Here is a 26,182-nt window from a genome sequence, read left to right as displayed (position 1 = left end):
ATGAAAGTCCTAAGCAAAAACATCCCATTAGTTGAGGCTATATCATGTGCCCACCCTGGTGGCCAGAGAGCAAAGAGAGGGAGAGGCTAGGCTTTTTTCTAGGGGGGTGAGGGGGTGGCGGTGGGTGGGAGTGTAGACCACACACATTGGAAAGTTCCTCTCCTGAACTGGAAAGAAAGTAGCTTTCTAGATAGATTTTTTTTTTAACCTGCAAATGTTTACTATTTTCATAAAGCAAAAGCAACTAAATAGTAATTGATAATTTATTTTTAAAAGTTAAGATTTTTCTGAGGCATCATATTGAAGCAGGAGAATCCCAGCCCTGTAGCATATTATCTACATTAGCTTGGAAATGGAAAATAACATTTATAATTCCTAATGTGTAAATTAAAAACCATACCTACTGAATAGAATTAGATAGAGGTATTATTTACAATGCCTTAAAGAGCGTGACAAGTACATTGTGTGCATTCAATTTTTAATGATCTTTTCCTGCTTAGTCACATTATTTGATTGGCATGATTGTAATTTTTTAAAAGTTAATATCATTTTGCTACATAATGATTCTTTTCACCTATCTGAAATTTTAAAATAAATGATATAGTTTTGTTCTGTTTTGTTTTTTCTTAACAGGCAGGCTAGCCTCAACGAAGCAGCTGAGAAGTATTATGATCTGGCGGCCAGGCTGAGGCCTGATGTAAGTACCTTCCTAATGAGAAGCATTATTCAAAGGGATAGACTCACAGCATGTGAGAGTTTTAGACATAGAAGCTTTGTAATACTGGTATTTTTCTCTCTGATCTCTTATTTTGAGTATACGTTAAATGACAGATTCAACATAAAATCTGCCTTTCTCAAGCTTCTTTCTTTTTCCAGAGGTACAAATTGCTGTTTACTACTCCGTGTGAAGCGCCATACCTTTTTATTATTTGCATACAGGTTTTAGCATTATTAAATATTTTGCATTTGGGTGACTTTTAAAATGAATTCTTTGAACATATTTTTGCTTGTGGTGTTACATACTGCTGGACTTCCTAACAACTCAATGATTCTTACATGTTGTCAAACCTCAAGCTGTGTGCCTCTTCCCTATTCCAGTTCTCATTTCTAGTAACTGTGCTTTTCAACTTTATCAAGTATGTTTTTATTAGAATTTTTCCCTGGGTAGTCACACTTCCATAAAGTAAGATGGATAGAAATTAGATCATTACTGTTGAAATAGAGAAACCATTTATGAGTGAATAAGAACTGGTTTTGTATCGGTCTTCTAAGCACTTTTTTATTCACAGTACGGCACTGAATTCCAGGGCACTGCTTTTATTCTCATCCACACTGCTCTGCATCACTCTCCAGCATGAAAACCTCCGCCCTGCTCTCTAGATCTACACCATCTATTGAGAAATGTAATTTTCAAACAGTAATGAAAGTGCACGTGTGATGTGACTACAAATAATGGGATCAGTCCCATTTCTTTACAATAACTCATCCATTGGACAAATGTCTATAGAGTGCCTCCTTTGTGATAGGATACAGAGATTTCATACCCTAAAAGACCACACAATGTCGCAGAGAAGACTGAACATAATCAAGTAATTGAAATACAGTGTGGAAGAAGAGGAGGATTAATGCTTCCTGAAAGCAACCCACACAGGAAGTAGCTTTTTTTTCAAGAGACTCAACCACATGTAACCTTAGCCCTTGAATCTAAATGTCCCCAGTTTCATTAATTATGAGGTACTTTAAGAATCAGTAACAGAAGAAAATAATTTTATGGTTGTAAGAACTATAAGCACTAAAATTTATGAAACACTTGTTGTGTGTCAAGCATCATGCTAAGTACTTCATGTGAATTCTCTCATTCATTTCTCACAACAACCCACAGATACTTCTGTGATCTTCATTCTGCTGAAGTTCAGAGAAATGAATAACTCACCCGCTATCACAGCTAGTAAGTGGAATCACATTGTAACCCAGGCTGCTGTGTGTATAAGAGAAAGCTTGATGGAAAAAATGTGGTTGTATCTTAGAGAGCCAGGAGTCTATGAAAACAAAATAATAATGGTCCTCTCATTTATTCATTAAATATCTAATGAGCACCTGTTAAGTGCCAGACACTATTCCAGGCACCGGATACACAGCGGTGAACAAAACTGACAAGAGTCTCTGCCCCTTAGGAGCTTATAGTCGAGTGGTGAGGAGACAGAATAGAAGCAGATAAAGTATATAGTATGTCTGATAACAATAAGTGCTTTAGTGAAAAATAGAGCAGGGAAAGGGAATTAGAAGGTGCAGGGAAAGGTATACAGGAGGCACAGCTTTGTAAATGCTTGAGTTGGGCATCTTTGTGTAGCGTTTCTAAGAAAAGGGTTGGACTTGAGACCTTAAACTTACTAATTTAAGTTCACTGAAGACAAGAATCAGGATTTTTTGTCTTCCTTCCTTCCTCCCTCCCTCCCTCCCTCCCTCCTTTCTTTGATTAGTAGAATTGATTGAATCAATAATAGAATGATTAATATAATGATATAATACTCTTTATATATATACTAAATGATGATAAATTCAACCTTTATTCATCAAGTAGCAGTCCCTTGAGTGTCACTTTTATTTTTGTTAAGTGGTTGATCAGATGGCTGTCTTCAGCACATTGTAATGGATTAGTGAGAAAAGGGCTATCTGAACTCTTTGACCTGACCTCAAAAATGAAAAAGACAGTGAGGCACCACAAGATTTAAACCTGACTTATGAGATTATTTATTTTAAAGACTGGCCAAATCATAAAATCAATATTTAATCTTCAACTCAAAGCCACTTTTTCTGAAACCCGAAAAGTTTCTTCATAAACATGCTGCAGATTGCTTTAGAAAAATGGATTTATTCAAATGATATTTCTCTTATCTGGTAACTATAAGTTAAGTATTTTACAGACTTGGACAGGATATGAAGTTTATATTTAACAATAATATGATCTTTCCCTAACCTGTTTTACGAATTGTGTTTGATTTTTTGTACATAATCTCGGTAGGTAAGATACCACCGAGACAAGACTGGTAAAATACAAACCTTGACAATAATACAGGATTCTATTCTGAAAGGAAGAGACCTATTTAAACAAAAGCCCCACATCATGAATTATTAGCAGTGTGTGATCTAAATTAAAACATCCATCTGACATTTTTCTTGCTCATAACTGTTTATTCCCTTTGTCATAAAAACATTCTTTGTTATTTCTGTACTTAATAAATTTCAGTTACCTGTTTATGTGAGAACATGGTAAACAGAACTCAACTTTTATTCCCTATTTAAGTAGTTTCACTATCTTTTCTATTTTTCTTATCTTCGTGGTAATCTAATCTTACTCTTATTTTTCATAAAGCATTTTCTTCTATTGTTTAGTTTAAACTACAATGGTCTGTAGCTGTATGTGGGGGGACTCTGGATTTTTCAGCAGTGCTCATGTCAGGTCCTGGCTATGCAAAGTAAAATTTTTTATTGCAAGCCTTGTGTACTGCCCGCTTATTATATTAAGGAGATCGCTGCTTATCTGGGATGGATTTCTCTCTTAGTAAAATATCTATTCCATTTCTTCAGTATGTCCCATGATGAATTGCTTTCTGTTTGTTCTTCTACAAAAGTCTTCTTTGTTCATACAACTTACTTTAAAATTATTAACTGACTTTCAGGGTTATTCACATTCAAAGAATTCCAGTGACCAAATGCTAAAATAATGAAAGAAATCTACATTAGCAGGCACATATAATTTTAAATGTTAGACTATGATATTTTATCTTCATTGGGAATATTTGATACATTGTCATTTACAGAAGTGCACATTTAGAGAAATATATTTATTACAAAAATGATACCATTAAAATTTTATTTGTTGGGGGTGTGTACTCTAAAATTAAACCTCATATTATATTAGAGCATATTTTTAGTGGGAAAACTCTTTACCAAAATTGTCATTTTAAGTTTTTCCACTTTCAGTTTTCCATTTTTATAAATAAAATTGATCCTTCTGTGAAGGTTATTGTAAAAAGACAACTTTTCTGTGTCTTCTCTCCCATTTACGCACATCAAAAACTGCTGACTCTTGAGAACTAGAGGGAACATTAAAATGAAACTACTTTGTTCCTCCTGTGGGAAGTGAGCCAAATTCTGCATTAATTTATTTCCTTAAAATGTGAAGAATGAGGAATTTGCATAATACAAAGTCACCCAGTTCTACTTGGCTTTTAGTAAATTCCAGAGTCAGAAGAGGGTAATTCCTAACAATGAGGAATTATATTTCTATGCATTTTGTATTTTCCTGCATGGAATTGTTTTTGGTCTGAATTCATTCAACTTTTTTTTTTATTAAGTTCCAACATTGTGTAAAACTCTATGCCAAGCGCAGTAGAATTTCCAAGTTGTGAAAAATTAACCCTGACCTTGAGAAATGTATTATCTAATGTGGGGGGGGGAGAGTGAGGGAGAGAACCCACGGATCCAAATCCTCACACTTCAAGGCAGTAAATGATGCTGTATAATCAGTGCTCTGTGAGTAATAGAAGCTAGGTGCTGCGCAACTGACCAGGAGAAAAAAATTACTTTCAGCTGGACTGATCCTAGAAGACACTGAGTCACAGTCAGCAAACTTAAGAGAATATTGAAATCATTGTATGTTTATACGTGAAGTTTTCAACAGGAAGAGGAGAAAAGAGAGAATTCTGGCAGGTAGAGGCATACGCATGAACAAGGACATGGCCTCAGAAAGCATGAAATATGCCCAAGGAACCGTAAGCAGATATGGTTAATATTGCCTGTGGTGGGGGGCAGAAGGAAGAGTGGGGGAAGATAGAACTGGAAAATAATGTAAAATCAGGTGAAAGGCATTGAATACCATACTGAGAATGAGAAGTTTGTATTCCAGGATTGTGCTAAGCAGATGACATAATGAAAGTGGTAATTTAGGATGGCCGTTTATATGATGTGATGAAGATTGTGTGTTGCATTTGGGGAAGCAGAGATGAGACATGCTGCTTTGGGGAAATCAAATAAAAGGTCATTGAAATAGTACAGGCACAAGGCATGATAAATCCTAAAGTACAGAAACACAGTTGAATGGAAAAGAATATGCAGGGGAAGCAAGCATATTATTTGATAGGATATGAGTGGGAAAATCAGTGGGCCCAATGAGTGTTCAAAATTTTTGAATTTAGGTAACTTGGAAACAAAGAAATCCCTTAAACAGAAATAAGACAGAAGAGTGTGTTTATTTCAAGAAGAAAGTGTTAAGGTTGGACAGAGCAGATTCTAAGTGAGAGGTAGGATATTCTAATTTTCTATGGGACATTCCTATCAGGTGGGCAGTTGGGGGAAAGGCCACCCTTAGACATAAAGATGCGGAAGTCATTTGCAGAAACGGGATGGTACCAAAGGAGAGGATAAGATCACATAGGGAGAGAATGTACAAAAGGAGAGGAGAGAGCCCATTTCACAGCCCTGAGCATCCCTGCATTGGGAATATAGGGTAAGGAAGACATCAGGCTACAACAGGGCGTTGAAATCAACATCGATGAGCAATTTCCACTGCTGCTAAACAGTAAAGAAAAACAAGGACTGAGAAAGTCCTTTGACTTCAGAGAGTAAGTTGACTGGCTACCTTCACGAGCTTAGTTTCATGCATGTGATATGGGCAGAAGTTTTTAAGATGTTAAGGAAATGAAGAATTGGGAGCAGAGCATGTAAATTGAGTCTGTAAATAAGTGTGGTAGTAAATGAAAGCGGGCAATACCAAAGAAATATTAAGTATGTGTTCATTAAATATTAAAAATAGGCGTTAAATGGTATGTGTATGTGTGTATGTTTAAATGTGATATTTAAAATGTGTCCAAGTAGGGGGAGAGCAAAGGAAATATTGAAGATCTTAAAGGATTATTTTCTCCCCAGGGACTGAAGAAGAAAAAGTAGACTATGAAGATATAAGGGGAAAGAAATATTAGAAATAGAGAGAGCTTAGGTAGTAACTTACTTCTATCATCTTTAGTTGGTTATCTGCTGGTCCTGTGGCAAAAGGGGCAGAATTCGAAATCAGAGGCCTGTGGATGGCTGGATATGCTAGGTCACGCAGTAGATAATACTTGATATAGGTCTGTAGTATGTAGATATGAGAAATAAGTGCTAGTAGAAATACTGGCATTAAGCCCTTTGTCATTTTGTGATAGTCCTAAATGAAGTTCTGAAATCACTGGTAGATTACTTCTAGTTTTCATTCAGTTCTCTGACTTTTACACTAATTGTATTTATCCTTTGTATTTCTAATATGTATAATATTTTATAAATGTTTTCCAATGTACATTCATTATATATGCGTTAAAGGGGAATGCGTTCCAAGGATTGGAGTGTCCAATAGAAAATTACATATATGCATTGTACCTTTCCTGGTCACTTAGAACATAAATTATTTCAGAGTGTTATAAAATCAAAGCTGATGTTATCCATTTGGTCTCTTTAGCAATGATTATATGTCAAAAGATCAAATGAGAAATATGAGATTCAGAGAAATGAGCTTACTGTAAGAGAGTGCAGCTGTATTATGAGCTAGTACATAGATTCTACAATATATTACTTTCAATTTGGACCACTGTTTTATGGCCAGTATGGTAGTGGGATGGGGTGGGGAGAGATGGGTATGCAGTAGAAATCATCACTAAGTCTAGAATCTGGGGGGGGAGTTAGAATTAACTTCTGATGGAAGAATTACCTTCTGACAGAAGAGAGAGAAAATATTCTGAGTTATTTTCTGATGGGAAGGATATTCCTCAACCCTAATTAGAACAAGAGACTGTGAAATTTAAGTTAAACAGGTCAGATTCAGATTTGACCATATAGGGGATTTTGGTGGGGAAAATTACTGAGATTGCCATCGCACTGGAAAAAAAAAAATGGCAGGGTAAATAATAATTTGTCTGGGAAGCAGTTAAACCACATTCTGCTTGTATATGGAGGAAAAACCATGTGGCCTTTTCCAAAACTTTCCACAAGCTTCTGTGATGTGGGAAAATTACATACCATGTGTCTCTTGACTTTCAAGCATTAATAATATATGGATCCCAGAATCACCAGATTGACTTTATGAGTAAAATGTGTTTTAATATTGCAAATGTATTTCCCACTCTCACTAGTCATTTCAGTTTCAAATACCTCTATATGTTTTACAGCCAAAAATGGAGTAAGTTGACAAACCCAGAATAGGTTTCCATCAAGAGAGAAATAGCCGTTAGTTTCCTCCTACATTTTATCTGGTTTTATTAAAAGGGCCCAGAGACATCACTGAAACAAAAAATGTTGGTTATTCACACATACCCAATTAAGTCAGCAGACCCTAATTCTACTTCAGTTCATAAATAGGCGTAATCCTTTTAATGTTATGTACATGTATGCACACAGCTGTAGAAATCACATATCTAATTCTTCATGTCTGATTTCAGCACGATAGATGCTCACTTCCCTGAGAGCTTCAGTTATGTCAGGATCAGTTTTAGTCCGATCTGTCTTCAAACTCCTTTCTGCTGTAGATCTTCTTTCCAAATTATTTAGATGTTGCTTTTTTCCTAACAAGTTACAAAGTCAAGTTTTTGACGCATTCATTTCTCTCTGCTTACATTGTCGTTGCTTTGTGTTATACTTCTATTTCAAAAATGTTAGATAAACCAGAAAAAATGTATTTCTGAAGTGGTTACTGTTTTTGTTTATCATCTGGTATAATTCTTCATGCTTAGACGACAAAGATGGTTAGTATAATCCACTTGTTTACTAGCTGTTGGTATGGGCTAGTTGTCGCCTAGACTGGGATCAGATATTTGGGCTGAACTAACTTGAATTTACAGTTTTTCAACCCTTGAGGTATTGTTATTCATCACAATCCACATACAATCATTTTTGAGCACTATTTTTTGAAAATGTGTGTATGTGTTTTGTGTGCATGTTTTAGAGTCACAACCAGAAAAGGATGAGGGGTGACAGACGTGGGCAGGAACGTACATGGCTCTTGGCTATAAAGAAAATCAGCTTGAGTACTTTGGGGTTGAGGAACATCAAAACCTTTGGGAAATTCCACTTAATTATGTTCTCTGATTCCAAGCTTGTTTATTTTTACTCACATTTCTTTGTGGGGGTATCCTTTGCATGGATTTATAGCTAGGATTGTTTGAATTGTGGGACCACACACTAAAGTTAGATTTAGTCCCTTTTCCTCCAGAGAAACTAGATTCCTGTTTTGTGTTGTTTTTACCTCAGCTCATCTAACCACACTGACCCATGTTCCTACCTGAGAATATCAGCTAGATTGGACCAGTAGCTGCCACTGCCAGAAGGATGTGATCTTCCCCCACCCGCAGTCACCACATTCTTCATAATCCCCTTTGGTTATTTCCATAGCTGACCTCTCCCATTTTCTTTCCTTTTTTGTTTTTTAATTTTTTTTATATTGAAGTATAGTTGATTTACAGTGTGTTAATTTCTGCTGCACAGCAAAGTGATTCAGTTATGTATATATTTACATATACACCTTCCTTTTTATATTCTTTTTCATTTTGGCTTATCGCAGGATATTGAGTATAGTTCCCTATGCTATACAATAGAACCTTGCTGTTTATCCATTCTATATGTAATAGTTTGCATCTGCTAACCCCAACCTCCCAGTTCATCCCTCTCCCACCCCTTCTCCCCTTTGGCAACCACAAATCTGTTCTCTATGAATGTGAGTCTATTTCTGTTTTGTAGATAAGTTCATTTGTGTCATATTTTAGATTCCACATGTGAGTAATATCATATGATATTTGTCTTTCTCTTTCTGACTTACTTGACTTAGGATAATCTCTAAGTCCATCCATGTTACTGCAAATGGCATTATTTCATTATTTTTTTATGCCTGAGTAGTATTTCATTGTATATAAAATTTCTCCCCCATTTCTGTTAACCTTTCAGACATTTATATTTCTGATCCTTAATTGGTCTTATGGTGCTATGTTTTTTCTAAATATACAGTGAAACATTGACAAAAAAAGTCGTGTTTGTGTATGATTCTTTATCCCATTCCTTTTTTTTTCTATTTTCTTACCTTTCTTCTACTCCTAACTCCCTGTTATCTATCTGAACTGTCATTTACATCTACAGATAAGATTATATTATCCTTTACCCTAAAGACAAGTAAAAGTTGGCTGATCCTAAAAAATTAATAGATTGATAGATTAATTTCTTCTTGAAAGTCCTGTGTCTTTGTTAAAGAAACAAAAAATTATTCCAGTGCTTTTAAAAAATTATTTATTTATTTTTTTGGCTGCACCACGTGGCGTGTGGAAACTTACCTGACCAGGGATTGCGCCCGCGCCCACTGTGGTGAAAGTGTGGAGTCTTAACCACTGGACCACCAGGGAAGTCCCCAATGCCCTTAAAAATAGTAAGGATGACTTTATTCAGGACTATTGTGATAAGTGTCATGACTATGGAAATAGGCGAGAAAGATCAAGTTCACCCTGAAATACAGCAGAGATAGCAGGGGGTGGTCAGTGGATGGAAAATTACTAACAAGAGACCTCAAGGGTTGGAGGCTTCCTGGTAAACTTGCTTACAGAAATCTTGCTGAAGACAAGCTAGTGTGATCAGATAGCAAGGGTTGGGGGGATCCTCTCTAAATTAGCAGAATTCTTGTTACAGCTGGGCTAGCCAGGCCTAAGAAAAGACCCAAGGATGAGATCTAGTCAAAAAGAGGACTCAGAAGAATGTCTTCTTTGGTCAAGGAAAGTCTGTGTCATCCTGGATGACATTGTTTTCCCAGACTGAGTTGTTATAACATTAAACTTCTTGTCACTAGATATTGTCATTATCAGGAGTTTCCTTTCTCAATGTGAGAAGAATTTGCTTAAATATATTGCTGTAACATCCTTGCTAACAAATCCTAGAAGAGAGCTGAAAAGAATATCTTTAAGAAAGGGAAACAAATGTGTATGCTATAAAATTTCTCAGTCTTTGTCTTATAATCAACTTTACTTCCTTAAATACCAAGTGCCAACAAATGGCCACTGTGGTGTGGTATTCAGAGTTTTATCAGTTATCTGGAACCTGCGTTGTGATTACAGTAAAAATTAAAACTAAAGAGAACTTAATTTCTTAAGAACAGGGCCTTTATATCTGACTTACTCTCGTTATTCGTATGTGGTTTTCATCTCCGTTTTGTTATTATGTCACTTTCTTAAATGAGATCTCTCAAAAGTAACTCTCAGAAATGCAGCTTTATGACATATTGCTACATATTATGACATATTATGAGACATTGCCCTTTTGAAGAGTAAATAACAACTTAAAGAGGGCAAATGTGGTGCCATCAAAGATCTTGTGACAAGAGTTTGAAATGGTCAATTCACCAAATGTTTCATTTTGAAAGTAACTTCTTCAGCTTAGAAATGCTGAATTTTAAAGAGAAAAGCAATTTTGAAAAGATTTGTTAGAATGATTTCCCAAACAATTTATATATTTGTATATTTACATATATGTATATATGCATATATGGTACTTCCGACAGTTTATAACTAAAGAAAATGATTGCTTAAATTACATGTAGAAATAATCACCTGTGTTTTTCATAGTGCGATATGATAGGTCTCAACAAGCTCAAGAATGGATAGATGTAGAACATTTACTGCTACTGCTTTCAAACACTTTTTTTCCTTATTCTCCCATCTAAGTTACTCTATCCTTATCTATTTAAATGTTTAATCATAAAAGATAGCTGGATCTTCCCCATGGAATCTATATTTGTACTACAGTTTATTTCTTGATTCCACTTGTAATTGTCACCAGTTGTTCATATACAAATCCTAATAAAAGCTACTAAAACAAATAAAAATCCTCAATATGTATTAATTTAGTTTTCCTGAAAGACAAATTATTTTTCTTAAATATATAGTGCATTTTCCACTATCATTACAGAAGCCAACGGTAGTTATCCATTTTTCTTAACAAGGTTCAACCATCTTTTCCCAAAGAGTCATACTATTTGTTAAATGTTTATAATCATAGCTTTCATCTGTTTCAACTAGCTGAGCTTTTATTTGTAACCACAAGTATGCTATTATACATATCTATCAGCAAATCAAAGCTACTCTAATAAATAAATCCTTACTATGCATTGATACTTTTCTTCATCCGTGATGTAGATGCATTATTAAAATGATACCGGAAATTGTGAAAAACTATATTTGAAAAAGTGTCAATATGAAAATATTGAAATAGCGAAATAGTTTAAAATGCATTTCTGTAGGTCATTCTACTTAAACAACAAACCCCAAATATGTGAGTATCTGTGCTTACTTATGAATTTTCTTATGGAGAAATTCCTATGTAGAATTTATAAATTCTCACTTATATTTAGTTACTTTTCTCCACTTTAATATCTTCCTTTTGATATAGTTTTCTTAGGCTAGCATTGAGAGCGATAGATTCCATAAGTCTTGAAGATGGCATTATTTTGCTGCCTAGGAAAGATTATATACTTTGATTGGTCTTGGAAATCTTTACTGGATACATACACTTATGCCTATTTTTCCTTTCATTGAGTAGTATAACATTATCATTTTATTTTCTAGTATGCTGATTGACACAGTAACTCCTAAACATTTCCTACTTATAGGAAACTTTTATGGGGAACAGATGATGGATTATACCATAAGCACTATAGTACCATATGATTGCTTTCAATCCACTATTTACATTTGAATTTGTATAAACTGTGTCTCCATGTTTGGAAATTAGAAACCTTTTTTACACACGCTTACACTTAATGATGTAAAAAAGAGAATATTCACCTAAATGGAAATGATAATGTTGAGTGGGTTAAAAGTTGATAAACAACTATTATAGGTCCATATTTCTGCTTGTCTCTATTATGAATTATTACCAAAAAAAATTTGTCTCTATAACTTGTAGAAGAATAAAGATGATAATGTTGAGACCAGAAAAGCATCTTTTTTAAAAATTAGGAAATGTCAGCCTAACAACATCTACACTAGTTAAACATTAAAAGTTAAATTCTACCCCATTTTTACAGATGGAGAAACGGAGACAGGGTAGTTTGTCCAGGATCTCACAGCTAGTGGTAGAGTCAGAATACAAATCCAGGCAAGCAGAGTGCCTATTATATGTCAGCTTCTGAAATAAGTACCAGGGAGATGAGGAGAAACAAGGATTGTTGTGATTCCTGCCCTCTCAGTGATGTAGCTGATGCCGGCTTAGCGTTTGTTTCATTTTTTTCATGAGTAGTTTATATAGTTTGTGAGTCTTGAAAGTTTGCATCTTCCACACCTTATACAACAGTGCTAAAAATGCATGTACTCACTGTGTTATCTTCAAAGAATATTTAGGGACTTCAAGAAACATAGAAAACAAATGACTGTTTTTGTATTGCTTGAAATGTATTGATTACTTTGTCTTGGACTGGCTCATACAACCACAGTAAATCTGCTACTCGTTTTCTCATAAAGGTAATTTATTTCCTTTTCTTTAATAAGCTGAAGCAAGCAAAATGATTTAGTGAAATGTTGCTTTAGGATTTGGAAGGCCAGATACTTTGGACAGTAAACTCTTACTGACCTGGCAGTTTCTTTGTGAAGTTTTGCTGTTACTGAATTTGTGTTCTTTAATTGAGAGTTATGGTAGAATGACGTGCAGGTATCATATCAGATTTTATTTTATCCCCACTATTGTTTATTATGGTCCAGAGATGTATTTGAGAAAAAGTTCATATGTTAAGGTTATTGTGGTTTCCAGTACAATAATGTTTACACAGGAATCTAAAATTCCCCCACATATGAATAAAGTATAGTTAACATTCTCCTTTAAAAAAATTCCTAGAAAAGAAAAAAAACTACTTAGAAATATGCTATATTGATTTTAGGTTTTTAAGCTGTTCAATGACATGTTATGAATAGAGTACTACAGCAAAAAGCTTTTATTAAAAAATTTGGAATTGGTCTTTTAGTCCTTAATTTGTCCAATCCTAGTACTTCTGTGTCTAAACTGAAGTTGCTGGATATGGCGAAAATGTTTATGTAAAAGGAACTATGGCATGAAGATATTATATGACTCAATTCTTTTTAAAACTTGGTTTGAATTTTTAACTCTGCTTTAATGGAAATTTATTACCTCCTCAAATATGTGCATGCTATAGCACTTAAAGTGTGCTAGAACATGCTAGGCTCTGGGAATAACCAAAGTTCTGCCAGATGGGTGTTGGCAATAGCCTCAGAACAAGTCAGGATCCCTAGTGAAGGCAGGAATGGTGACAAAACATGATACACACCATCAATAAAGTTTTACAGTCAAAGGGCAATTCGTTACTGCCAGTTTTGAACGCCTATTTTGAACTAAATGTTTTCATAAAATTACAGTGTATAATGCTAAATGATCCTTGATATGGTGTAGATTTTATATAGTGTAGCGCCTTCAAATATATGACAAGTTTTTATTTTAACATGTTTTCCGGAACCTATGTCTATTCCCACCCCACCTGGTCTAGCTTATATGTGCTGTATCTTAAAAAGTGTAGCACTTAATTGTGAATACCTTAATGGCATCAAAACATTTTTAATGTTTAGGGATAAACTGGATTCCACTCATGGCAACAGTGAAAAAAAGATGCCTACTTCCAGCATGATATTTCACAAAGAAACTTTGGGTTTTGCTTTCCTGAATGTATAGAGACACATATAGTATATAGGATTTGTCTGTTTACTAGGTGCTGCTATAAATAGCATTCTTCAGTGACTTCACGGGTTTGGGAAGAGCAGTCTCTGCAGTGAACTCCCCGTGGAATGATGCCGTTTTCACAAGCCCCTGTAGGCATCCCAGCTTAGCAGTGTAGCCTCTGGAATTAAATGGCTTGTGTATACTAAACCGGGCTTCCCCTACCTCTGGCTCTGAGATCTTGGATAGGTTGCTTACATCCCTAAGCTTCATTTGCTCACTCTATAAATGGAGGTACTAATAACTACCTCGGAGGGTTTGTTATGGGAATTAAACAGTACATACAGAGCACTTAGAATAGTGCTTGGTCCAGAGCCAGTGCTAAATTATTTACATTGCAGGAATTTGTCTATATATTCTTTACACAGAGAGAATAATTTTTAAATAAAGAAGTCAATTCCACTTGCCAGGTTACATAAACAATGAATGAATTGGTGTTGCCCATCTCAGACTCAAGCTTGTTCCTTCCTTGGGGCATTTATAATCAGACTCTTTGCTCCAGCTGCCATGCTTTTTCCTCCACATAGCAGCATGGCTAGCTCTAGTACTTTATTAAATATCTGCTCAAATAGCAACTTGTATCAGTAAGATTTCCCATCCTGCTCCATAGGAAACACCCCTTACCAGTAATATACCCTACCTCTTTTATCCTGTCCTGCTGTACTTTTCCTTCTTGGTTGCCGAGACCAGCTCGGCGACTCGAGGTGAGTGACGGGTGCCGCAAGCTTGAAGAACACACAGACACAGACTGAAGAGAAAAGTGGGACGGGGGGCTCGGATCAAGAGCCCTGCTGACTCATCCCACGTTGCTTTTATTGAGTTCTTCCGCTAACATTCTCAGGTGACTTCCATAAACAATCAAAGGCCTCACATGACTGAGGCAATTATCTTTGTTTGCTTCCTGGGTCCCAGTTGAGCAGGTATGGATTTGAGCTGGGCGTGGAGAGCAAAACAGCCCTGGGGGCAGGAGACCTCTCTCAGATATTAGGGGTCTGTGCCCCACCCCTGTTGGCCTCTCTGCGACTGTGCCTGTCTTAGGTTGTTCCTCCCTTGAGGAATCTTACCCGTCTCTGGCTAACCAGTCATCCTCCAGAGCCAAACAGGGTGATATAAGGAAGGCTCTATGCACCACCCCTGTTGGCCCCTCTGCAGCTGTGCCTGTCTTAGGTTGTTCCTCCTCTGAGGAATCTTACCCGTCTTTGGCTAACCAGCCATCCTTCAGGGCCAAACAGGGTGATATTAGTCTCCACGCCCCGCACCCTCAGCTCCTCCACTGCTCAAGCAGGACATTCTGAATCCCATTGCTCGGCCCACATACTTTAACATTTTCAAGGTTTCAGAAAGGCTCCTGAATGTCTTCCCACACTTGGTTTTTATCACCATCTACAGCCTATGTATTTTCTTACATATTTGCATTATCTGTGTCTGCTCTCCAGAGCATGAGCTCTGTGATGGCAAGGACTTTATTTTCTGTACTTTGCTTTCCCCAGCATATACAGTGGTGCCTGGAAGACAGTAGGTGCTCGGTCAATATTGTGAAGGGATTCACAGGAAACTTCTGTCCTCTCAGTCTGTGTTGGCTTCCTATCCTTTCCTAGTGTGGACATCTTGCAGCACTGAGTATGGTTCTTGTGTTTGAAACATGTTGTGTTAAACATGTCCCCTGCCCCAATAAAACTCAGCCTCTAAAATGCAAGCCAACCACAACATGGGCCGCTCAGCACAAAACACGATGATCTTTTACAATGCTGGAAATAAAACCAAAAGCAACGAGACTGGCTGCCAAGAACACATGGAGAGGCTGTACTGTAGTTTACTTCAAGAGCCATCTGAGTGATTTTTTAAAAGAGATGTTCAAGAGTAATGTTGATTTTTTTAACTCACTGAATGGAGAACCTTGAAATCTTCTCTCTTTACCCCTGAATTGCACCCACCCTGAGTCTTTTGGTTCTCTCTACCTGAGTCTCAGGAGACAGTGATCACAGTGAACTGGAATCGCTCAGATAATTGGGTCTCTTGATGAGTGTTCATACATTCTGATTCTGAAACTCAGCCCGTGGTAGAAGTGAAACAGATCTAATAGACTGACCAGCTGCTATAGAGCTGTATAATCCAGATGTAGCATATTTATTATTACCTAGAAAAGTAGTATTAACCCTTAAACTTCTTTGCTTGACCTAACAGTATGCCTGCCTCCTTTACAGGCCTCATTTTCCTCTGCAAAACACAAACTAGATAGTAAGGTAGAATCCATTCAGACCTAATTGAAAACTGGCCAGTGATTTTCCAAAAGTTAGCCCCTTAAAGGGCATATGCCCCTCTCTGCAGGTAATTTACCTTATATAAGAGTTCCTTTTTAAAAAACAATGATAAATATTTCAGTGCTAAAAATAAGAAGGATATGTGAAAAAAACTTAGAATAGTAAACCAAAAAGTTTTCCTCCCCATTAGTCAATTTTATGAAGGGGAAAAAAAAAAAAAAAAAAAAAAAAAAGACTAGATTTTGTGGTTTATTTCCCGGTGCTGTTGTCTTTGGATGACCTATTTTGATATTTGGGGCCACAAGAGGAGGAAAATACCAGTGAAGAGGGAAATGACAGACAAACAAAAAAATGGTGAGGCACCTACCTATACAGAGAGGACAACTGTGCCAAAGACATAATACGACAGCCACAGCCCTGGGAATCAGTGGTTTTTGTGTCAACCATAAGAATGAGCGACAGGACAGTTTTTCTCCAAAAGAAAAATTGTCTTCATTTTAGAAACCTGACTGAAGTTAAGAAATAATTTTCGGGACAAAAATAACAAATTGTCTAAACTAGTATGTGTGCTTTCTAGGGAGAGTATTTTTTCTTCCCCAGACTCTTCCTGCCATCACTGTGTCTAGCCTGGTAGTGAGTCTCTTGGGTCAGGAAGCAAGGGCCAGAGTGTTGACTGCACCTCTTATGTTGGGGTTTAGTGGTGATATTCTGTTTTTAATGGGGTTGTTGAGTCAACACACATCATTGGAAAAGAGCACTCCATTTGAGCCCCCTCCACAGTTTACATTTGCTGTTAGTTCTTCTGTGAGTTCCATCAGTTGAGGAAAAGTAAAATGAGGGTGGAAAACCAAGGAATACACTTACATTTTTTTTTAAACTATGCCTTTGAGAAAAGGTCTTGGTGGAGTCAGTATTTGTCCTCACTTCCCTCAACAGGTAAGATTTACCAAGCATTATCCTTTTTCTCATAGGCTTTTTGTTTGCCCCAGAGAGAGGGCATAGTTTGTTTTATTTATTTTTTTAACGGCTGTCCATAGACAATTTCCATCATGCTAGAAACAATTTTGCATCTCAGACTTCTCTTTGGAACTTCATTTATTGTTTGAAATTCTATTCATAAAACAGTAGTAAGACAGTGGTGTGTATTCAGTTGGATTGAGAGCAGTATTTCTTATACCTTGAAAATATTGCCCTCTGTGTCTATCAGAAATAAGTGCCATGAAAAATAGAACCCACAGAATGAAATTAACACTTTAGAAATTAACCATCTATTTGAGCCCAATTGAAAAAAGATCCTGCAAGGCCTCTCCTAACATGGTATTCCTGGACTGTTTCTGGAAGCAATAGGGTGAAATTTACTATCCAATTAAAACTGATAAGACTATCAGCTGTGACATCCATTAAATAAACCCAAGATTCTGTATTCACTCTGGGACTCTGTTTTAAGTTATCTATATTGTTTTTGTTTACAATCAATATTAATAAATTTTCTAACACAGCAAAGGCGATAGTTCTATTATTGACTACTTAGCTTTTAACCTACCTCCTGCCATTGACCTTGAGCCCAAATGTTACTTTCTGAGAGTAGAAATAGTAGTCTTCACTTTATGTTGTACAGTGGTTCTCAGCCCTGGCTGCATTAGAATCACCTGGGGAGCTTTTGCAACATCCTGAGCCCTGGGTCTCACCAGACACTCTGATTTTAGTTGGTCAAAGACAGAAGCCATCATCCTAGTTTTTGAATCTCCCCAGTTGATTCTACTGTGCGGTGAGATTGTGGACCCCTAGCATTCTTTCCTTTATTGGCTTTACTTCCATAGGCCAGTTCCAGCTAAACCGTTTACTTTGTGGCATGGACTATGTCACGTAATCTGTCTTTCAATTTTCTCTTCTGTCAAATGGGGTATTAGTAGTACTTAAATCATAAAATCCTCTTGAGAATCCAAGGAGTTAATAGATTTTAAGCATTTAAAACAGTGCCTGAAACATAATAAGTGTACCACAAAGGTTAGCTATTATCAGTAGCATCATCTGTTTTTCAAATCAAAGTGATAATAATGAGCCTTTGGATGGCTTCCTTCTGTACACTTCCTACCCTGGGCTCTTCTGGAACATCTGCTCATTTGTGCTTTCCCTATATTATAACACTGAGTGAAACCTTTGTTTTTATTCTGGTTCAGCCACTTACATGTTGCATTGCCTTGTACAAATTAACTCGAATTCCTCATTTTATTTTTTGCATCAAGTTGGTATGAGAGATAATTAAAAAAAAATTGAAGGGCACATCATAAGCATTCATTGAATGTCACTATTATTGTGTTGATTAACTTTATGGAACTGTTGCTATTATTAGCTGTGATGTTTCAGAAGATAACTAATTCACAATACAGCAGACATGTTTTGTATTTTTTATGAGCTTTTAGCCAAACTAAGTAATCACTTGGGCCCAATAAGCACTCTGAAACTAAATCAAACAGATAACTATAGCCTGCTCTCTAGCCAGCATGATGCCTGTGTCAGAAGTATAAGAACAAAAACGTAAGCCATAAAATCCTTAAATTTTAAATTCTTAAAATCTTTATAGGCTCACCATGAGAATCTCAGTTTGAAGTATGGCATGGTAGTGAGCAAAAGAAGCTCCTTTCAACTCCAAATGCTGACCTCTCCTAAGTCATGACCTTTCTATAGGCAGACTCTGGGGGTTTTCAGTGATGCATCTTGACTTGATAAAGGCAGGAGAGGGGTTGGCTTGATAGTTTAAAAACAAAAAGGCAGATTTTAATATTTTTTGTGCTTCTGTGCATGTGCTTTCTGCTTTCTATATTTTGCAGAATCCAATGCATATACCCTAGGATTACAGTCAACATGGGCTCAAATTTGAGTTGTGATAGAGGACGTGGAGAGAAAAAAGCATTTTCCTGTCCCCATATTTAGCATTTTTTTATGCCTTCCTTTTCACATCAAATTCTTAATAAGTTGGTTGGAAAGACTAGGCACAATCATAATATATTGTAAGATTGTTACCATGATTTAGATGTTTTAAGTGTGGCATTAAATTATCTAATTTTCAGAAGCATTAGAAGGGAAAGGTTAGATGTAGATATATTTTACTAGATTTAGTTGGTGTCTTGAAAAAACTTAAATCCATGTGCTGAGTGAAGGAGAAAGGAAAGAAACCAATTACAGTTGCAGAAATCAAATGAAATATAATCGCTAAAGTACTTTATTCTAACATCATATCCTGCTGTGGGTGTCACATCCATGCCCTTTAGAGAGAAAATTCATTTGCTGTAATTTAATATTGAAGGCTTATTTCCATTGTTATGCATTAAGAGTCATGCATCTGACGTATCACAAGTGTCTGCAGAAAGTTAATCTCTTTGGATAAGATAGTTTTCTGAGATCAGCTTTTATCACTGAATTCCCAGAGTTTATGAACGAACGGTGCCATCATCTGCCCCAGCAGTGAGCAAGACACATAGATGGCAGCATCAAGTCTGCCTTTTTGCTAGGCATTCCATCTCTCGTTTCTCAAATCTGTCTTCCCCCCTTTCACTCTCCTCCCACATTGCCCTTGTACAGGCCCTCAGGATGATCCTGCTGTTACATGAGTTGTCTGCTTCCTGCTTTGATCCATTTCCTGGATTGCTGCCGAGTGATATTTCTAAAATGTAAATCTGTTCATATTACTCTCCTGAATGAAGTTCACACCTTGGTTCCTCTCACATCCAGCACTCGACGAGTTCTCCCGCAACTCCAAGAGTTCCTCTTGTGCTCTACTCCATTGAAACATTAGATCAACAAATACATTCAGTCATATCACGTATAACCCAGATACCCCCAAACCTCAACATAATGTGACTGCCAAATAGAGTCACCTTTCCTTTAATATACAGATTTCAATGCTGAACTTAACCATTCATATAATTTCGGGTTTTCCCCGAAGAATGGCTACGTGTTCTACAGAAGTGTCTGGGTGGTTTCCGAGTCACCACAGTAAGGCTTTCTCTGTCCAAACCCGCTTTGTTCTAAAGCTCAGCACGTTATCTTTGCCCTCCCTTCACTGTTCTTCTCCAAGCATGCTTAGCCCCAGATTCCCTTGTTAAACTACCCTTTGCACATGTGACACTAGTATGTGGCTTTAAACATTTTAAGATGCTAGAGTATAACTGAAGGTCATTTTAAAGAAGAGTAAAACTTCACTAAGGTACTACCATCATTTTGTCACAATTTACCCTACTGATGAATGTTTCATTTGCTTTTTTCTCCCTTTCTCTAAATGCTGTTATAAGCAGTGCTGCAGTGCTCCTTTTACATGTCCTTAAACATTTTTTTTTTACTTTTCTAAGATAAATTCCTAAAAGTATGATTGCTGAGTCAAAGAAAATGAACATTTTAAATGTTAATACTTGCTAAAACTGCCAGATTATTTTCCAAAAAAGTTACAGCAATTCACATTCCTACCAGCACAATGGCCAGATTGGCGTAACATCCATCTTTTACAATTATTAACCACCTGAAGACTAAAAATTGCTATCTTGTTTTTTCAAGTTGCATCTTTCTGATTACTCCTGTGGTAACAGCTTTTCATATGTTTTATATATTAATCATTTGTTAAGCATTTTTTGTGAGACTTACCTGTGATATATCTTTTGCCCATTTTTCTGCTAGGTTTTCTTCTTACCAAGATGTTTATCTTTTCCACTATGGCATGTGAGTTTACACATACACAGAGGAAGGGGGGTGAAAGAATACGTGTGAGAGAGTAAATACCAACATGGGTATGTTGGTTTGGATGGAAAAGGAAGAAATGGAAATTATAACTTCCTTTGGAAACGTACATTCATGTCCCTTTGAGAGCCATGCTTCTGCTCATGGGGGATCCCTAACTGGCCTGCTGCCTTCATGGCTGCCACTATGCTTTAGAGATGATCTTGCTTTCTTCCAAAAGGTATACTTTTGCAGTATTCTCGCCTAGACAGAAGCCAAGCCCAACTCCTCCCAGCCTCCAAGAGAGTCTAAGGGACTCCTCCTTCTATTCTGTTGTTCTGCCATCCCAGAGGGCATTAGCCTCTTCTGCATGGGCACCACTGATTATAGGCGTGGCTCTGTCCTAATGTGTTGGAGAACAAAAGAAAGGAAGTTCAGGGTAGGGATTTCCTTTTATGCAAGTTACACACATCCATCCTGCTCACATTTCATTGGTGAGAATTTAATTACATGACCAAGCCTGGCCACAAGACAAAATGGAGAATATTGTATCTAGCGGGTAGCCCTGTACCCAGGAAGAAGAGAAAACTAGATTGTACTGGGGGAGCAATCGGCAGTCTTCACTGTATTATTTATATTGTTTTCATCGTTTACTCTTACCTTTCTAAATACACGTCTATTTATAATAGGTTGTTTTGCATAGTTCAGTTAAATAAAAATAGCATCAGTGTTCTTGCTAGCCCCATGATTAAAAACAACCTTTTATCATAGATTCCCTATCAGGCATCCCTCTACCAAATATAGTTTACTACTATAGTTTACTACAACTATAAAGAGACAAGCAAAGCTTGGAAATCCCTTGTCTTGAGAAATAGACAAATGGCGAAGTTAAATAAAAGCATAACGTGCTCTCCCCCCCATGGTTATGCAAACAGCTATTTGTACACGGGTTTGAAACTTAATGGTGGGAATGTGGAACATTTTTAAGATATGATGTGTTCAGTATTGAAGTATTGTTATGCTTCAGAGTTCCGCATACTGTCTCTTGGGAGGCATGAAAGGAACTCTCTTGCTTATTCAGGATGTTACTGTGTGTGTGTGTGTGTGTGTGTGTGTGCGCGCGCGCGCGCACACACATGTTCCTCTATCAGAGTCTATACCTTAGCATGTGGAATAGCTCAAGATAATGAGTAACGGGACATCAGAGAAGAAAACCCTTGCAAACGTAAGATGCACAGCTAAATTTCTTGTGATCAAGTCTGTAAGTGATATTTTACACATTTTTATATATTCTACCCTGGATGAACTTCACCAAAAAAAGAAGGAAAGACAAGGAAAAAGTAAAACACAACCCTCCAGACATCTCCAGATTTTTCCTTTCTCTTTGTTTGTGTCTGCGAGTTGCAACTGCCAAGTTTCGTGAATGAGACGGGACCTGCAATGAATTCCCAAAGGTATCATATAAAACAGAGAAGAAAAGGCACCAAAATATTTTTTATAACTCTTGCTTCAGACTTTCTTCTGTGTATTAAATAGCATGTCAGCTTGTTATTGGGTTCGTTTTTGTGAGACTCTAGAAGGTAGAAGGGATTGCAGTAGATGAGTTTATACTAAGCTTGTACCGGCTACATCTCAACAGAGGAATCTCCTCTCCTGCCCTTCTTGCCTGAACAAAACAGGAGATAAATTGAGGTCTAGGAAATGAAGAGAACACTAATAAGCCCCCTTAGACTAGGGCAGTGGTAAGTAGGAGAGGAAGAAGAGGCATATTTAAGAAATATTTAGGCAATCAAATGGGCAGCATTTGATGATTCCTTAACAGGGGCAAGGAAGTAAGGAAGAGGGAGGAGTCTGTAGCTTGGGTGGTCAAGTGGATTCTGCTGTTTGTTATTTAAATAGGGAATCTTGAAGGACTAGCATTCTGATAGGCAAGTCAATGCATTGACATTGACCGCTAGATGTCCTTGATGCCTATCAGGCAACTGAATATGAGCACGAAAATTAGGGGGGAGATCAGGGCTAGAGATACAGGTTTTGAAGTTATTTTAAAAATCCAGAGAGAACAGGCCGAATAAATGTTTTAAACCTAGAGTCCATGGAAAGATATCAGGAGGTTTTGTGATTCCCAAACTTGACAAATTAGTGCCAATTAAAAGTGAAGTTTACAAAGGTGACGAAGAAAAAATTCTGGAAGAGGTGGGATGATCGTGAGTGTGTGTATGTGAGTGCCTGTGTCTGTGTGTGCATATGTTTAAGCAGAGCCTACAGTTTTGGCTGATGGATTTGATGTACGGTGTGAGAGAGAAAAGTCAAGAAGATTCCATGGTTTTTGGCTTCAGCAACTTTCATAACTCCAGTTGCCTTATCCTGAGATGGAGAAGACTCCCCAGGGAGCAGGTTGAGTGAGTGAGTGAATGAATGGGTGAAAGAAATAGAGAATGAACTAATTTTAATAGAGAATGAAGCTTTGTAACTTTATCACAACGTCTAAGCCTTACTAGACCATTGTAATGAGCAAACGAATTTACATTCAGTAGCTTCTCATTTGCATGTAAGCCATGTATTATGAAGTAGTTGGCCTTGCAAGTAGGTTAAATATGCCTCTAGGAAACCCTCTCCACAATATTAATTTGTTTAACAAGCTGTTTCTTCTTAAATATTAGAAATGGAAATTTACACTCAGATGAGGAAGACTGCTCTAGATCTGAAGTCACACCTGTTGATTTCTTACTATTATAAAAATTTGGCATCATGAGCATGCATGTGATTGAGAGAGAAATCTTGCAAATATTACAGATATATCCCTTTCAACCAACACAAACCAAGTTACTTTTATTCAATTCACTTTACAGGTACTTTACAGATTATTCAAATATGCCTTCTGTATCTCTAGAAGAGTTTATGGTTTTTAGGCACCATTTGGAATAGTAAGTTTTCTGCCACATTCTGGAGGTTTGCCATACCTACACCATAGTATGCATGGTGTTATCAGTGGGAGAAGCTACCAGGGAAATATAGCATGTAAGGGCCCTTCATTCATTAAGCCCTTAAGATGGCCTTCAGCCCTTCATGGTATGGTCTACTATCTTTGTAGTCACACCTCACATTTCTCTCTCCTTTGCTCTCTGAGCACTCATCAGCCTGGTTTTCTGTCAAGTTCTTACACATGCTGTGCTTCATCCCAACTCAGGAATTTGAATTTCTACCTGTACCTCCCTCATCTGTGAATTTCTACTTATTCATCTAGTCTCAATTTGACAATCATCTTTTAGGGAAAACTCCTCTGAACTGCATTTGCTCCCTACAAATTGCTTCACATTTATAGTTTGTATTGTAGTTGATCTTCATTTAGTTGTGTGATGATTTGCTTGTTCGCTCCCCTCACAAGAGTATCGGCTCCATGAGGGCAGAGTCTCACAGTGTCTTTCCACGGTGAACGCTTAGTAAATAGCTACCGAATAAATAGATGAAGATGGGTGGTCTGCCTGAAGTCACACACCTGACTAGTGGCGGAGCCAAGGTTCCCATTCAGGCTACTAGTCATCTAAAGAGGAATCAGGGAGAGATGGATGAGTTTTAGTTTGTGTCTGTGTCCTAGAAAGGATATAATGAAGTTACTTTGAAGTAATTAGTATGGGGAGATTGTTCTTTTCAATCTCTCTCTCTCTTTCTCTCTCTCTCTGTCTCTCTCTTTCATACATGCAAACACAAGTAGTAGCTGAGCCTACAAAATATAAATCAGTCACTGTACAACTGTACCTAATCCTTCTCTTTCTCCAGGCTTTCTCTTTCCTCTGGGTTCAAAACTGCTTTCTAGCTATTTGCACATAGCTGTGCCACAGGGCACTTCAAGCGTACCATTTAGTCTTTCGTTTACCAAGTATTTATTAATATCTATTCATAGTTAGCACTGCTCTAGGCCTTAGGAACGAACAGTAAACAAGGTAAATACAATCCCTTTTATTTACAAAAAAGATTTTTATTCTGCTCATGGAAAGGACATAAAAACATGAAATATTATTGAATGATGCATGTTATGAAAAAAATAAAGCATAAGCTTTAATTAAAAAAAATAAGACGTAATTGGCAGAGCACATACTGTAGTTTGGATAATCACTGTTTAGCATCTCTAAAAAGTGAGATACAGTCTGGGACTGAAATACCAAGGAGCTAGTCATGCAGAAAAGTGGAGAGGAACAGCTGTGTAAAGGCCTAAAGACAAGTTAGGAAGAAGCTTGGAGCAGAAGGAAAGCCCATGTGGGCAGGGAGCATGTGAGAGAGAGAGAGAGGGAGGGGCAGGAGCCCAGGTTGGAGACAGAAGTAGGGGTAGGCAGGAATGACTTTGCTTTTAAGCACAGAAGAAGATCTCTTGGGTAATTTAAGCATGAGGAAAATAATTTTTTTTTTAATGTTACGAAGATGTCTGGGGTTACTATATGGAGAATGAATTATAGAGACCAGCTGGAAGCAGAGAGGCAGTTAATCAGCCATTGCAGGAGTCTACGCTGTAGACAGTGATGGTTTGGCCCTAGGTAGCCATGGGAAAAATGGACATATTGAGAACTGAGTCCCAGCACTTCTCTTCCTCATGGATTCTTTACTTTGGTTATTACATTTGCCCTCACTCAAGTGGCCAAGCTAATAATTTCCAAGTAGCCTTCACCTGTCTTTCCTTTTTCCCCCTGGCACCTTCCTGCAAGAGATCACCAAATCCTATCAGATAACAACCAGAATGGCTTGCTGTAATCTCTCTTCTTCATCTCTCTATTCACTGCCTTAGCTTAGGGTTCCACAATCTCTGGCGTGACATTTTCAGAAGGTCTCTAACTGCTCTCTCTGCCTCAAATCTCAGGACCCTCAAATAGATCCTCTAATTTAGCCACGAGAACTGCATCTCTCTAAAACACATTTCTTTCAAATTACAAATATGAATACTTTTCAACTTCTCATAGCTGATAATAATCTTCTCCCACACTTTTGGGGCAGAAACAGAATCATTTTTCTAACAAACGTTTTATCAGAAACCAAAGATATAAAAGATGAGCTCACCTTAGCAAGGGTGCCCCCACCCAGTACAGGCAACTGTAGTGCTACAGGGCACTTCCTTTACTACCTCCCAGGCTCCCTGCATCACCGCCATCCACAAACTCAACATGCTGTGAAATTTCATGCACTCTACCCTTTTATTCCCCTGAAATTCTTCTCCTGCGCATATGTTCTGTCCTGTCCTCCCTGGCCCCATGAATTCATCTTTGAAAATCTGTGTCAAATACCATCTCTGTGTATTGCAATACTGTTTCTAACAGTAAAGAAAGTAGAAACAACCTAAATACCCATGAAGAAGACTTGCTAGGTAGATTAGGGTACGTTGTACCTTTTTAAGGAATTTAGAAGGGTATGTCATATCTTTTTAATGAATTCTTTTAATGACC

The 26,182-nt window shown here is 37.2% G+C and overlaps 1 protein-coding gene across 1 annotated transcript in view; it reads left to right on the top strand.

Moving 5' to 3' along the window:
- The window catches only part of TMTC2 (transmembrane O-mannosyltransferase targeting cadherins 2), a 370,895-nt gene that overhangs the window by 321,341 nt on the left and 23,372 nt on the right, over window positions 1–26,182 (top strand). The window contains exon 11 of the mRNA XM_057742666.1: window positions 634–697. Within this exon, the coding sequence (XP_057598649.1) occupies window positions 634–697 (64 nt within the window). The remainder of the gene's footprint in view (window positions 1–633; window positions 698–26,182) is intronic.

This window comes from Hippopotamus amphibius, chromosome 7 (genome assembly GCF_030028045.1).
Source record: "Hippopotamus amphibius kiboko isolate mHipAmp2 chromosome 7, mHipAmp2.hap2, whole genome shotgun sequence".
Classification (NCBI taxonomy): Eukaryota; Metazoa; Chordata; class Mammalia; order Artiodactyla; family Hippopotamidae; genus Hippopotamus; species Hippopotamus amphibius.
This window is presented reverse-complemented; position numbering and strand designations above follow the sequence as displayed.